Below are 13,902 nucleotides of genomic sequence, written 5' to 3'. Positions count from 1 at the left end.
CTGGTCTCTGTTACTCAGTCTTGGCTATAGCAAATGTCATGCCTTTTAATTTTGGCTAATTTTCTATTTAAAAGCATTTAAAATTCTGAATAGAAAAATTCATGTCTTTACCTTCATGGCTTCTGTCTTTGGTGTCATGCTAGAAACACTTTTGTGTTTGATGGCTTATAAGGTATTTACCCATGTTTTTTTCAATGTATTTAATTGCCTTATTTTTATATTCAAATAGTTCGAGTATATATTGTAGACTATTTGGAAATATCTTCTATTATAGACAGGTTGGAAAATAGCTCAGTTAAAGGCAAAAACAAACACGCCTCAACAAACATGTTGCCAAAACATATCTTAACATATTGCCTGCCATGCATTTTGCAATACCTTTGTTTTTTATATAGTTGTAATCCTACAGTATATGTCATTTAGGGTGTTCACTCAGTGCATTTTACATTGTGCTACATAATCTTCATAATTGTATCTTAGTGTCTGAATTATATGTCATCAAATGAGTATATTTGCAACTATACTACCTTTACCTATATTGTTAAACATTTTAGTTATTTCTTCTTAAGTAGAGTATACGAAACATAATTATCTGGCAGGGCATTTTCAGGGAATCTTAATTTTGCCAACTTTAACATTTCCCTGGCCTTCATTGGGCAGAGATGCTGATATAATTCCTCTCTCGTGGTGTCATTGCTTCCCTCTCTAAGCCCATACTAGTACATTCAGTAAAATCCTGTCTGTATAAAAATGAGAAGGAAATAAAAGCATTAGTTTCTTCATAGTTCAGTCCATTTCTTATTACTCTTACAATTATAAATTGGAAGAATTTTTAAAGAGCTTAGAATTTATATTTTTCATGTGTATGAACAAGGCATCTGAATTGTTTTCTAATTATTATTTGTGTTTGGTTATTTTTTAGGGACATTGTTATTCCAGTCAAAAACATCATAATGCAGAATTTTTTATCAATACCACCAAAAGATCAACAAGGTAAGATGAACCATGCTGAGGAAAATGGTCATGTGTATGTTATAAACAGTTTTAATTGATACATTCAATGCCACTGTCCTCTGACCAGAGGTAATTTATTTCCAGGAACTAAGAACAAAATCCTAATTATATAGGAAAGTGTATAAAAGGACATGTATCCTTGACTGAGAACTTGAGAGCGGGTCATCTCAACCCACACAAAACTCAGAACCCAGCCTATTAGCTGGCACGTAGCTGGTACCAGTAGATGTCAAATGAAACTATGGAGTATTGGCTTTGGTGGAGCTGAATCACATGTGTCTTAGAAGACTATATATATATTCTTATACACATGCACATACAACAGATATGTAGAGGGAGGGGATATTTGACTTGTTTTTTCCCATAGTCATTTCAAAAGAAACATACTAAAAACCATTCCCCAGCACCATATGATTTATAAAAAAGAAAATCGTGTTTTTTTAAGAAGAGCTCCTGGAGTTTTCAGAAAAGCAGTTTACAGGTGGAGATAGAGTCTTTTCTGAATGAAGAGCAATTAAATTTCCTGCACTGTAAAGGGCAAATTCCAACCTTTTAGGAAGAATTCAAGTCTTTCACCTGCCCCTACATGCTCTCTTCTACACAGAAGAGAAGTTTTGATATGTTTGTGAGAAAAATAATGTCTTCAATGATACAAAATTAGGCTTCCTTCATGGAAGAGAAATAACTTAGCCAATGGGGGGAATTTGCTATAAAGAACCCTTAACAGAAGCAGATACTCTTTGATCTCTTTACCCAAACGAAAGACAGTGTCATAACTGTTAAGAGCACTGAGTCTGGTTTTGACACTCAGGTCTACCACTGATTTGCATGTCTTAGGTACATCACTTGACCTCAGCTTTCTCATCTATAAATCTTTAAAGTGAACATAGTAAGTACTACCTTATAGGTCATATAGAGATTAAAGGAGAAATATATATAAATCACCCAGCATATTCCAAATTACATAATGGGCTCTTCGTCGTTGTTTTTAATACCTGGTCTCCCTGTATGTGTGGAGGCTGATGCAGTGAGATGAACATGGCTGCCTCCTGCTTCTGGTGCCTACTGGCCGTAAAAGGACACGCATGATCCAAGGTGACCCAAGGGACATAAGCATGGGGCAGACTTCTGGCTTAGTTCTCATCCAGACATTTGGCCAAAGAGATGGTAAGATTGTCTGAAACTCACACAAGATCCGTCCACAAACATGAGGGTACGAAAGGACATGGGATGAGAGAGACGAGAGCAATCCTAACTAGAAATAAAATGTGTGCATTTCCTGTGAATGTTTTCTGGTTTATATCCTTTGGAAGATTTCTGCAGTGGTAGGTAGCTGATCAAGGGTTTGGAAATTTAGTGTCCTAGTTGGTATCACCTTCTTCATCTCAGCAAGATGTGTGACTGCTTATGAGGAAGAACGCTGGGCCAAATGTCAAAACAGCTGCCCTCCTTTCCCTGATCTGCTGCCAACCAACTGTGGAAATTCAGACTGGTTATTTTATCCCTAAACCTCAGTTTCCCTGTTAGTAAATCCAGGATTACTAGACATTCTTTTCCATTTCTAAAAGGTTGTAAGTGTGTGTGAATATCTAAGCAACAAGCTGCTTGGTTTCTGGCTGATACAGGGCAGTAAAACATGTCACCACGCACACCTCCTGCCTACTTTGTTTCTCATCAAGGCTTGTTTCGTTTGTTTTGTTTTCTCTACCTCTCGAGCTGTTGCCTAAGCATAGTTATACCTCCATGGATTTGGCCAGAATATAAGACCCTTCAAGCCTAGCTAGGAGTTAAGTAGCTCTAGTAAGTATTTGGTCAGTCTTTTCTGGGACCAAAGATGCTTAAGCCTCCAACCCAGAATTTAACAGAAAAAAAGAATAATGAAAAGAGCTCAATTAATCAAGTGCCTCCAGGGTAATAGTCACTCTACCCACAACTTTACATCCTTTGTTTTATCTAATCCTACCCTAAACTAGGTATAATCTTTAATCTAAAGGTTCAGGGAGATTGGTTACTTTTACCAAGATCACCAGTCAGTTAAGTGACTGAGCTAAGATTTGAACCCAGATCTGTCAAAATCCAAAACTCACTATTTGTCCCCTGTGTCACACTGTAAATCTATAAAGAATATTTCTAATTCTGTTTTTAGATGATCCCTCTTTTTCTTCTCTGATCAAACATACTAGTTTTTATTTCTGTCATCAAGTATAATCAATTCTGTGACCTGAGGAATGTGTTGGGCACATGTCATTAATTAAATGCTGAGTACTTTATTTAACACGCCATGGATGGCTACCTATAAAGTGTGATACTTTTAAATTTCAGACTTGTAAACACACATGCACATATACATACTAATGTATGAAGTTCGGGGTAGAATATTACCAGCAGCCTCTGGTGGGGCTTAAGAAAATCCAACGTATCACGTACTATCTCCTATTATTTCAGTGGTGGAAGCAGCTTTAATGATCACCAGTGTAATACTTAACGAGGAGCTATGTCAGATCCTAAAGATCGGAGAGATCCAAAATAAATCAGACATCCTGTGCTTTTACAAAACACAAAATCCTCTTAGAAGAGCAGACATGTATATAATTAACTAGAATAACGCATGACAGATGATGTACTGGAAGTGAGTATGACATACTTGAGAACATGGATGAAGGGATACTTGGGTAGGCCAGAAGTTTTGAGGCTGACATTTTGGTCAGGAAACACAACAGAAGGGATGATATTTGTTCAGGACATTAACACATGTGTAGAAGACAACCACGTGGAATTTAGGGGTCAAAGGATATAGGTCTAAAGTTGGGAAAAAACTAGAGGAAACTAATTAGAAATTCTAGTGCCTTCTATTTAAATGTTTTCTAATTTTGGATAAAGAGATTTAATATTGTAGTATTACTCTAATGATAATTTGTACTGTATTAAAAGCTTTTCCCTTATAATTTAGTGTCATCATTATTCCTTTCTGTGTGAAGGTATTATAGAATCTCCAGAAGTTCATTAGACTTATTTCATTACAATTTTCTATCTTTTCATACTTTCAGGATTTGGGGATAAGATTTATTATTTTCCCATAACTTTCTGGTTTTTTGTTTGATATTTTCAACAATAAGATAACAGAAATATAAGGGCAGGTATTTTGTGTTAGAAAATAGCAAATTGTAGCAAATAATAAACCATGTCTTTGAAAAAAAAAGGCACAAAAACAACAGGAAAAGGCCATCTACGGTTGTTGGTAACTTCTACTTTAAATTTGTTGACAGACAAAACCACTACAGTGACTGAAAATTCACAGGAATTTACTTACTTGCCAGATAAGGAACCTCACACAGATGTGCAGCTTTGCCAAATGGTTCTCTCACAGGGACAGTTTATGTTTGCTACGTACTATAAAGAAGTTCACTGTGGTGATGCCAATTAAGGATTGAAGTTTGCACCTTGGAGAAGGCAGGATGAATTTTAAGTCTCCATATAGTTAGTTAAAACAAGTCCTGCTGTTCATTGGACAGGGAAGAGTCTTCATTTAAGCCCAGGGAGGGTCAGTTTTACTGGAGTCATTCAAAATTCTTAGTTATCTGCCAGCTTCACAATTCAGTTTTGCCATTTACTAGCCAAGTCTGCTGCAAGTAGAAAGGTCTTCTTATGCGGGTCTTCTAACACTTTTCTCAGCTCTGTCTTAACACATTTGCATTGTTTAAAGATAATTTTCAAATTGTGAGTGCTATTTTTATTCAATGAGACTATTAGTAAAGGGCGGTGAGAACACAGCAGATGCTTTAGGCAAGAGGGTCTTAATGACCCCCTTTGGAACCACTACAGTTAGTTAAATACACACTGTCAACCCCTACTAATTTTCAAAATCTGTACAGTATTTAACTGCAGTCATAGCCATTACTGTGTATCATGTGAATTGAGATTTGGATCTGAAAATAAAAAACAACCCTGGATTTTCTGAGTTTAATAAAATACTTTTAAAATAATTATGAAAATATAAAGACTTAAAAATATATATGTGCAGCCAGACATAAACATTCTGGTATTAGTGAATGTAGCATGTTAGAACTCAAGGAACACTTGGGGAAACTAGTGAATATTCATATTTCTTTTAAGTTTAGAAAAATGATCTTATTTTAAGCTCCTAGTACTTTATAAACTTCTTGATGAATTTTTTGTCTTTGGCAGCCTTGAAAGCACTTTGGCATGTAGTGGCTTCTCATATATACATTAAATTTTGTGGAAAATGCTTTAAACTCAATTTCATCTATGACTTAGATGCTGTGAAAACATTTTAATCTTTGCTTCTTGATGAGACACCAGGGTGGAGTTTCCAAGTCTGTGTGTTCATTTGACAAATATTTATTGCCTTTGGAGAGGCCATGAGCAAAGAGCACAGGGGGAGAAAGGAAACCCAAACTAAACTCTACTGTTACGGCTCCATTTCAGTAAAGCTTTCAGCCTATCAGAACAGTTTTCTTTTTATGAGGGTTTAGCCTAAAAATGGTTTATTATCTTATTATCTAACTAAAGTTTGACTCATTCCAACATGGTATTAAAGCTGCTTCTTAAGCTCCTGTCCCATTTTTGTCTTTTCTTTCCTTCTCCCCCGTCTTTCTCCCCTCCCAATCTGGTGAAAGACTGAATTCTCAACTAAGAGCTGGAGCATTGAGGTCTTTTTTACCCTTCCCCCCTTCTTTTTAGGCTCTGTGATCTTGGCTAATACAGTGAGCCTCAGTCCCTTCATCTTTCAAATGGGGATATTAATTCTTGCTCTAGAATAGCCAAATGAGATAAGGTACAGTTGATTCCCATCATTCACAATTGGCACGTTCTATAACGTCACCACAAACACTGAATTGGCTGATACTGAATTTTTGCTCCTCAGCATTGGGGTTCCTGTGAGCTTCCAGTCACAACACATTTTCATTAACTATTGATACAGAACATAGTTTTATGTTGAGTCCTTAACCTTGAACTCACAGACACAATATTATAACTCTTGCCTGAACAAAGCTTATGTAACACATGTATTTTTTTCTGCGAGGCACGTCGTCTTCTTACACTTAGGAACACTGGACAGCACAGCAGTACTATGCTTAAGGACTATTTTAAACAGTGAAATCTCCTACCAAAAGGAAAAAAAAAATAAGAAAAATGTGACACTGTAGACCACGAAAATGATACTTATCATTCTTTGTAAGGGGAGAGCTGAAACAAGACAGAGCATCAGCCACTGCTGAGAATGTGCACTTGAAGTGATTCAATTTTTTCCTGCCTGTGCATGTCCACAAATGGCCATGGAGACGTCATCAGTATGGATTTGAGGGCTGCAAATAAATTGTAGCGAGCTGGCAAATTTGCACATACAGAATCTGTAAATGATCGACTGTATATGAACACTTTCACCTTTTAAACTCTTAAAGCACAACCTATGTCTCAGAATAATTTGCAGAATAAGTTACACTTAACTCAATAACATTTAACTCAAATATAAGAGTTTTGTGCAAAGTTGATATTATCAGTGTCAAGTTAATAAAGTAATAAATATATTATTTGCAAGAGACCCCAAGTTCTTAGATCAGTAAAGCTATGAGTATAACTATTATCGCAAATTGTTTAGCTCTTCAGCCCTCACACTTAATGCACAGCAGCAAGGAGAACCACTATAATTTGATGCTTTGCATTTAGTGGTTAACATGCTTTGTGACCTCATTATTGGGGTGGGGGAGACATTCCCTACATATTACCAAAATGTTTTATTTCCAAATATGTGACATTCGTATGGAAACATTTCGATCTTAGCCAGTGGTGTAAATGCTGTTCTTGGATTTTTGGTACCATTTTATGTTGCAGACCAAGTACAAATTGACATTTTCAAGCTGGTTTTGGTTAACTACTTAATGTTGGCAATTGGAACTTTCCAATGTAATAACCTCTACAAAATATCACTATGGATTAATAGTATGTTATGCTGTTGACAGAAGTACAAATGGAAAACACACACACATACACACACCTATAGAAATGTCCTCATAGAACAAGATGGAAATGACCTGAGTGGCCTAAAACTTACCAGGTAGATGTTATAATGGAAGTTACTTTCCTATTTTGAGATAAAATGCTAGAGTTTGGAATATCCTTATTAGTAAATGAGGTTATGAATATTTTTATTGTTTGAAATAGCCATATTTCCACCTGCTTAAAAAGCAGGCTACTAATCAGATAGTCTGCTCGAGCATGTATCAATGTCAGTGTGGCCATTTGGCAGCAGAGTCTCTCAGAAACTCCCAATTAACCATGCAAATATATTTCATAGCATCACATTCCACTTTGTCAGAACCCCTGCTGCCTTTATATTATTAACATAAATGCAGGTGCAAATAGCATTTATGTTCTTTGATAGAAAGCAGTTGGAGACATTTCACTGAGGGACATAACACTTTCAGATTGTGTACATCTGTTCAAATAATGTATCCAGCCCCAGTGACATGAACACAAGGATGGAAACATCTGCCCCTGAGACCATTTGCCATATAGCAGATGCTTACATCTTTATTTATGCAGATGGCTGGTGTGATGAGTTAGGCTGGGATAAAAGCAGAGTTTGACACAGGTATTTAGGATGCTATGCAAGCCAGAAATATAGGCTAGGCATTTCATGTTTGTAAAGGTCTAATACTATTAAGAGAAATGCATAACTCTTTTAATGCTTTAATAGAATGAACATACTGTTCATCCGTAAATTACTTGGCATCAAAATCCTAAAAGTGTTTACAGAAATTCCAACATCCAACTTACACTAGAAACAAAAACTTATTAGTTTCCTTTCGATAAAATAATTTAAAATGATTTTATACTACCAAGAAAATCTCATGATGACATTTCTTAAAACTGGGGGGAAATACAAATGCCATTAGTTTAAATATAATTTTTGACATATTCCATGAATATAAATTCAAATTAGGTAAAATAAATTTCTGAAGTGTTACACCTTTATAAGATTTTTGTCAAGCATTTTATTATTTAATCTGTATTCTAGCATTTCCAACTACTGATATTTAAATTATAACTGATATTTTTATTAGGATAAATTACTTTTAAATGCTTTTTTTCAAAACTCTGTCCTATAGATCTACCATATTACATTCTCATTGGAAACAACAATGAAGGAGGTAAAAACTGCCGGAAGTAAGACATTTCCAGATTTTATCTTCTGTTCTCATTCACACACACAACAAAAATATCACAGAATCTCAAAAGAGCTGGGGTATTAGATTTCATCTAGTTCAGCAGTTCTCAAACTTTTTACTTTCAGACCCCTTTAGACTCATAAAACTTTGAGGACTCTAAAGAACGTTTGTTTATGTCCGTTACATTATCCATTGGCATTTATCATATTTGAGATTATAAACTGAAGATATATATATATATATATATATATATATATATATATATTTGTGAATTCATTTTAAAATCATCATTACAACTTAATGATTATTTTATGTACTTAGAAACATATTTCATGTACTTAGAAACTGTTAGAAGACTGGCCTTGACTTTTGTTTAAATATGTTTAAAGTTTGACTTCATTAAAAATGTCCGAGTCTCAGCACTGGGTGTTGTATGGAAACCAATTTGACAATAAATTTCATATATTGAAAAAAAAAAAATTCCGAGTCTCATATCCAGTTCTACATTCAATATGTTGTGATAATGTCCTTTATGTTGAAGTGTTTGTAAAAAATCTAGCTTTACGGTGGCTGGAAACAGAAGGAGAATATTAATAGCCTTTTCAGATAATTGTGTATATTTTTCTTTGCTACAACACCAAAATGTGTCCAATAACTATAACTGACTTTAAACCAGTCAGGTAACCCCTTAAACTTTAGTTGAGGTGTGAAATTTGAAACCATGGCAAGGTACTCTTTGTATTCTGTTACTCTTTGGCCTTACACTTGAGTGAGTCATTTACCCATCCATGTAACATCATCTACTGGGTATTTGGGAGGTTGGGAGGCGTTTACTGAGTTTGCAAATCTTCTATACATCCTTTTAGCCAGTATTCTAAAAGTCCTATTTGTTAATGGAACCACCATCCTCCTCTGAAAAATCTTAAAGCATTTGGAAGCTTCAACCTCCTGGTGATGGATTCAAGTTTTCCAAAATTCTAACTGCCACTTGAAAGAATGATTTTTATCACTGGCAACGGTTACCGTCAGATGTTTTTTCTTATAGTGACAGGCTGTGTTCATTCACTTTTGAGAAAATGTCTGTCAGATACCTAAGTTTGACCATGCCCTTTGAACATGTGTCTGTCAGATATTCTTTCAAGTAAAAATGGTATTCCATGACAAAAGCCACTAGTTCAGCTTCACAACTCAGTGGCACAGATGCTTTTCCTCGAGGCAACCATCTTCCTTCCGTGTGCAGCATAAGTGCTCTATGAGCGTGAACCATTTCATCACACAGAATTGTAAAACACGTAAGGATCATGGTTTTTATAAAACTAAAATTTCAGACTGCTTCCGTGTTGTACTGAGTGTTTTGGCAAAGAAGACGGCTAAGTGGACAGTTTGCTCCCACTCTCTGAATTCAGGCTAAGGTGCCAGAGTGGTTTTACCTAATTATCCCCTTTGCCCTATCACTGACTGCAATGTGTGCAGAGGTCAGCACACTGGAAAACACAGATGACATCTTACTATTAGTATGAGAAGAGAGTGTTGGGACCCTTCCCAGGGTTTGCAGGCCACACTTTGAGAACTGATGGTCCAATATAATCCTTTCTTGTTAAAGGGAGCAACTAAAGGGCCATAAAGATCATCTTGCTCAGACATTTTCTGGTAGCAAAAGAAAAAACCAAAGCCAGACCTCTGCTCTCCTTCTTACATGTAATTTGTTTGCTTTTCCCTGAGGAGTTCCCTCTCCCTCCACTCCACCAAAAAAAAGGAATATTCCCCAGACCAAACTATAGGCCATGACACTGATGTTTAATCAAGTTTATTAAAGAGGTAGGACTTGCCACATAAGAAATTCAGAAATTCCACATTTTTTAGACTTTTTCATTCGTCCCAATGTTCGTCAGTTACTTCAGTTTTAGAAGCAGGTGGTATGGGGTTAGAAAATGTATATTATTTCTAAAATTGTAAAAGACCTTTGTAATGACCTTTTTCTTCATTTTTGCACATCACAAAAAAGTGTCATTAAATTTATTGTGTAATTGTTCAGCTTTAAAAAAGTTACTTTGGTGTGAGCCTGCTTTGCTCACCAGAAGTTCTGAAAAGAAGGCCACCCATGCAAAAGCCTAGCTTTTAACATCCAGGACATTGTGAAGGGAATCACTTTGTACTAACTGCCTCTCAAACAACCACGCTATGGATTCCTGTTAAAAATAGAAAGCTCACTGAGGTGCCTGAGCGGCTCAGTCGGTTAAGTGTCTGACTTTGGCTCAAGTCACGATCTCACGGTTCATGGATTCCAGCCCCATGTCGGGCTGTGTGCTGACAGCTCGGAGCCTGGAGCCTGCTTCAGATTCTGTGCCTCCCTCTCACTGCCCCTCTCCTGCTCATTCTCTCTCTCTCTCTCTCTCTCTCTCTGCCTCTCAAAAATGAATAAACATTAAAAGAAGAAGAAGAAAGAAGGCTCACTCTTTCTCTTGAGGGTTGCACTCTCTGATTAGAAAAGGTTAGGGGCGCCTGGGTGGCGCAGTCGGTTAAGCGTCCGACTTCAGCCAGGTCACGATCTTGCGGTCCGTGAGTTCGAGCCCCGCGTCGGGCTCTGGGCTGATGGCTCAGAGCCTGGAGCCTGTTTCCGATTCTGTGTCTCCCTCTCTCTCTGCCCTTCCCCCGTTCATGCTCTCTCTCTCTCTATCCCAAAAATAAAATAAATAAAAAAAAAAAAAGAAAAGGTTAGTCAAAAAACACCTTTATTTTCTCAACATAGATATGGATTATGTGGCACTCACCAGCCACTGGGGGAGACTGACAGATAAGTGGATAAATTGCAAAACACCTTAGTAATAAGTTCAGTGTGATGGAATGGAAGGGGCACAGTTTTGGTGTCAGACAGACCTGGGTTCAAATCTAACTTTCACTTACCAGCTTTGCGCCCTTAAAAGAAATATTCAGTTTCCATGTCTGTGGATTGGAAATGTTAATATTAAGAGTTGGTGGTTGGGGCGCCTGGGTGGCTCAGTCGGTTGGGCGTCCGACTTCGGCTCAGGTCATGATCTCGCAGTCCGTGGGTTCAAGCCCCGCGTCGGGCTCTGTGCTGACAGCTCAGAGCCTGGAGCCTGTTTCAGATTCTGTGTCTCCCTCTCTCTCTGACCTTCCCCCATTCATGCTCTGCCTCTCTCTGTCTCAAAAATGAATAAACGTTAAAAAAAAAATTAAAAAAAGAGTTGGTGGTGGATTAAGTGAGATATAATAGATTAAGCACCCAATCTGACTCCTGACAGAAGGACATTTTAGTACTTCACAATGGAATTTGGGGTGTAGGGGATTGAAGGATGGATAGAAGTTGATGAGTAGAGACAAGGACTATATATACTAACTATTAAGTTTTCTCATGAAGAAAAAAAAGAAGATAGGGCAGTATCTTAAAGACGAGATAGAGCCCAAATAATCTTTATTGGCATTTTGGATTTTATATTTTTGTGTTCAGCAAGAGCAAAAGAGAAAGCAAGACAATACGGTTGAGAGTTATAGTTCACTCATTTAGTAAATACCATATTGTGTGACTACCGTGTACCAGATACTGATCTCTAGGGACTGAGGTCCTGGCAGTGAACAAAATAAACTCCTGCTTTCTTGGAGTTTATATTCTAGCAGGAGACAGATAATAGAATCACAGTATAATGAAGGACAGTTAAAACAGAGAAAGAAACAGCGGTGACTGTATGGGACTGAGCAGGTACTTCTAGAAAGGAGTCAGGGAAGAATGGAAGCTCCCTGATGGTAGAGGATCTCTGAGCCAGCATGAAGGGTATGGAGAGAAGCATGGGACACAGAACAGGGTTGGGAATACTCCCATTTCCTTATTCTGAAGTGCACATTTTTTTCACATTTTAGTGTCTCAGGACTTGAGGTGGATGAGTTGTATATTTAGAGTGATAGTGCTTCTCCCTCCTTTCCCCTTATTCCAGAAGAAGTAAATTTATTTGTGTTATAGAATTGACATATGAGAGTTTAGACAGAGAAAGAAGGAACAGTAAGTGAGTTCCTACCTGATGACTTCTCTTTTCTCCATGAGGTCTTAGTCACTCCAGGCTGCTATAGCAAAGTACCATAGAATAAGTGTCTTATTATGAACCACAGAAATTTATATCTCACAGTTCTGGAGGCTGAAAGTACAAGATCAAGGTGCCAGCATGGTCAGATTCTGGTGACAGCTGTTGGGGAGGAAAAATTTTTCCTCTATCCTTTTTGATTCTTTGGCTGATCCAATAATCAAATTAACATAGGACAGGAGAAAAACAAATTTAGTTATGTATGAATGGAGGCCCCACAAAGACAATAAGACCCCAAAACAAGTCCCATAGTTGAGGCTTATAGGCCACCCTGAGCTAAGGAACAGGATGGGGCCTGGTGCTCCAAAGGGGAGGACGGTAATTCATAGGATAATAAATAGAGCAGATATTTGATAATTAGATATGTGCCATGCCATACAGATAAGGCATTCGGATAAAAGTTCTGTCTAGTAATAGCTCTCTCTCTAAGCCAGGCCCCCTAGCAGAATTCTTTTAGGTAGTTAGGAAGAGGTAAAAGTTTTTCTGGAGTCTTCTGGATCTCAATTATGTTCAGCTCAAAATAATTCATTTACCAAAGTAGCATATTTTGGGGTCACGTATTCTGTTCCCCTTTATAGCTCCCTTCTGGGTTGCAAACTGCCATCTTATCATTGTATCCTCACATGGCCAAAAGAAGGCAAGAGAATTCTGTGGGGTCTCTTTTATAAAAACATTAATCCTATTCATAAGGGTTTCACTCTTATGACTTATTTACCTCCCAAAGGCCCCACCTTTTAATACCATTACACTGGGGCATTAAGATTTCAACATATGAATTTTGGGGGAACACAGACATTCAGTCCGTTGCAAGATCAGTGCCAAAAATCATTGGTGAGAGAGACGGGAATAAGGTGGGGGTTGGGTAGAGGAAGAGTGCCTCGGAAAAGCAGTGGGAGAAACCTGAGCTAGCCCCAGTGAGGAACTGAAGGGAGTCTATTAGGGATTAAAAAAATAATGATAATAAGATTGTGGACTAGGTCTGCAAGTCAACACTGGAAACTTTAAATTTGTAATGTTTCGCAGTGTTCACAGTGGTTGGATTTCTCAGCATTAAGCAGTTAGCAGTGGGAGTGGAGAGTACAATGTCAGGCCAGGTGGGGTAGGTGCCGTAGGTAGACAGTCGTGTGCAAAACCCACCATATACTAGGAATGTCCATGGATGGTCAGCCACTACACCAGCTCCAGAACCAGGGCAACCTGCGTGCGCACACATACAAATGTGCAGTGCCTTGAGGAAAAGGGAACACAGGTGGACCACATAATCACTGAATCTCTTCAGGGAAGATGGAGAGTTAACTCTTACGTGTTTCTGAGGCATAGATGAGAGTATGCATTCCTTCAGCCACACTTTGTCATTGCCATCCGTGTAGTAATAAAGGTGTTGATGGAGGAGAAGCCAGGCAGAATTCAAAAGGAAAGGATTCCAGAGTGGTCCCACAGCTTTCCAACTCTGATGATTTCACTCTCTGTAGTAGCTCACGTCAGCATCTGATTACCTACCTTAGATGTATCTCAGAATCTGTATTTGCTAGTTAGCTCACATACAACCTGTCTGGTCAGCTCCACAAAGGTAACCACTGCTGACCCAGTTACCTCAGTACCTG

General features: G+C 37.7%; 1 protein-coding gene across 8 annotated transcripts in view; it reads left to right on the top strand.

The window, feature by feature from the left end:
- ZNF438 (zinc finger protein 438) overlaps positions 1-13,902 on the top strand; it is a 173,431-nt gene that overhangs the window by 145,220 nt on the left and 14,309 nt on the right. For 7 of the 8 annotated variants that reach the window (XM_045462553.1, XM_045462557.1, XM_045462556.1 and 4 more), the window contains one exon: positions 923-993. In XM_045462553.1, the coding sequence (XP_045318509.1) occupies positions 954-993 (40 nt within the window). In that variant the 5' untranslated portion in view covers positions 923-953. Of the gene's footprint in view, positions 1-922; positions 994-10,673; positions 10,696-13,902 lie in introns of those variants that run through there. The other variant, XM_045462558.1, reaches the window with a different exon arrangement.

This window comes from Leopardus geoffroyi, chromosome B4, assembly GCF_018350155.1.
Source record: "Leopardus geoffroyi isolate Oge1 chromosome B4, O.geoffroyi_Oge1_pat1.0, whole genome shotgun sequence".
Taxonomy (NCBI): Eukaryota; Metazoa; Chordata; class Mammalia; order Carnivora; family Felidae; genus Leopardus; species Leopardus geoffroyi.
The sequence above is the reverse complement of the archived record's forward strand: the minus strand, read 5'-3'. Positions and strand labels throughout refer to the sequence as shown.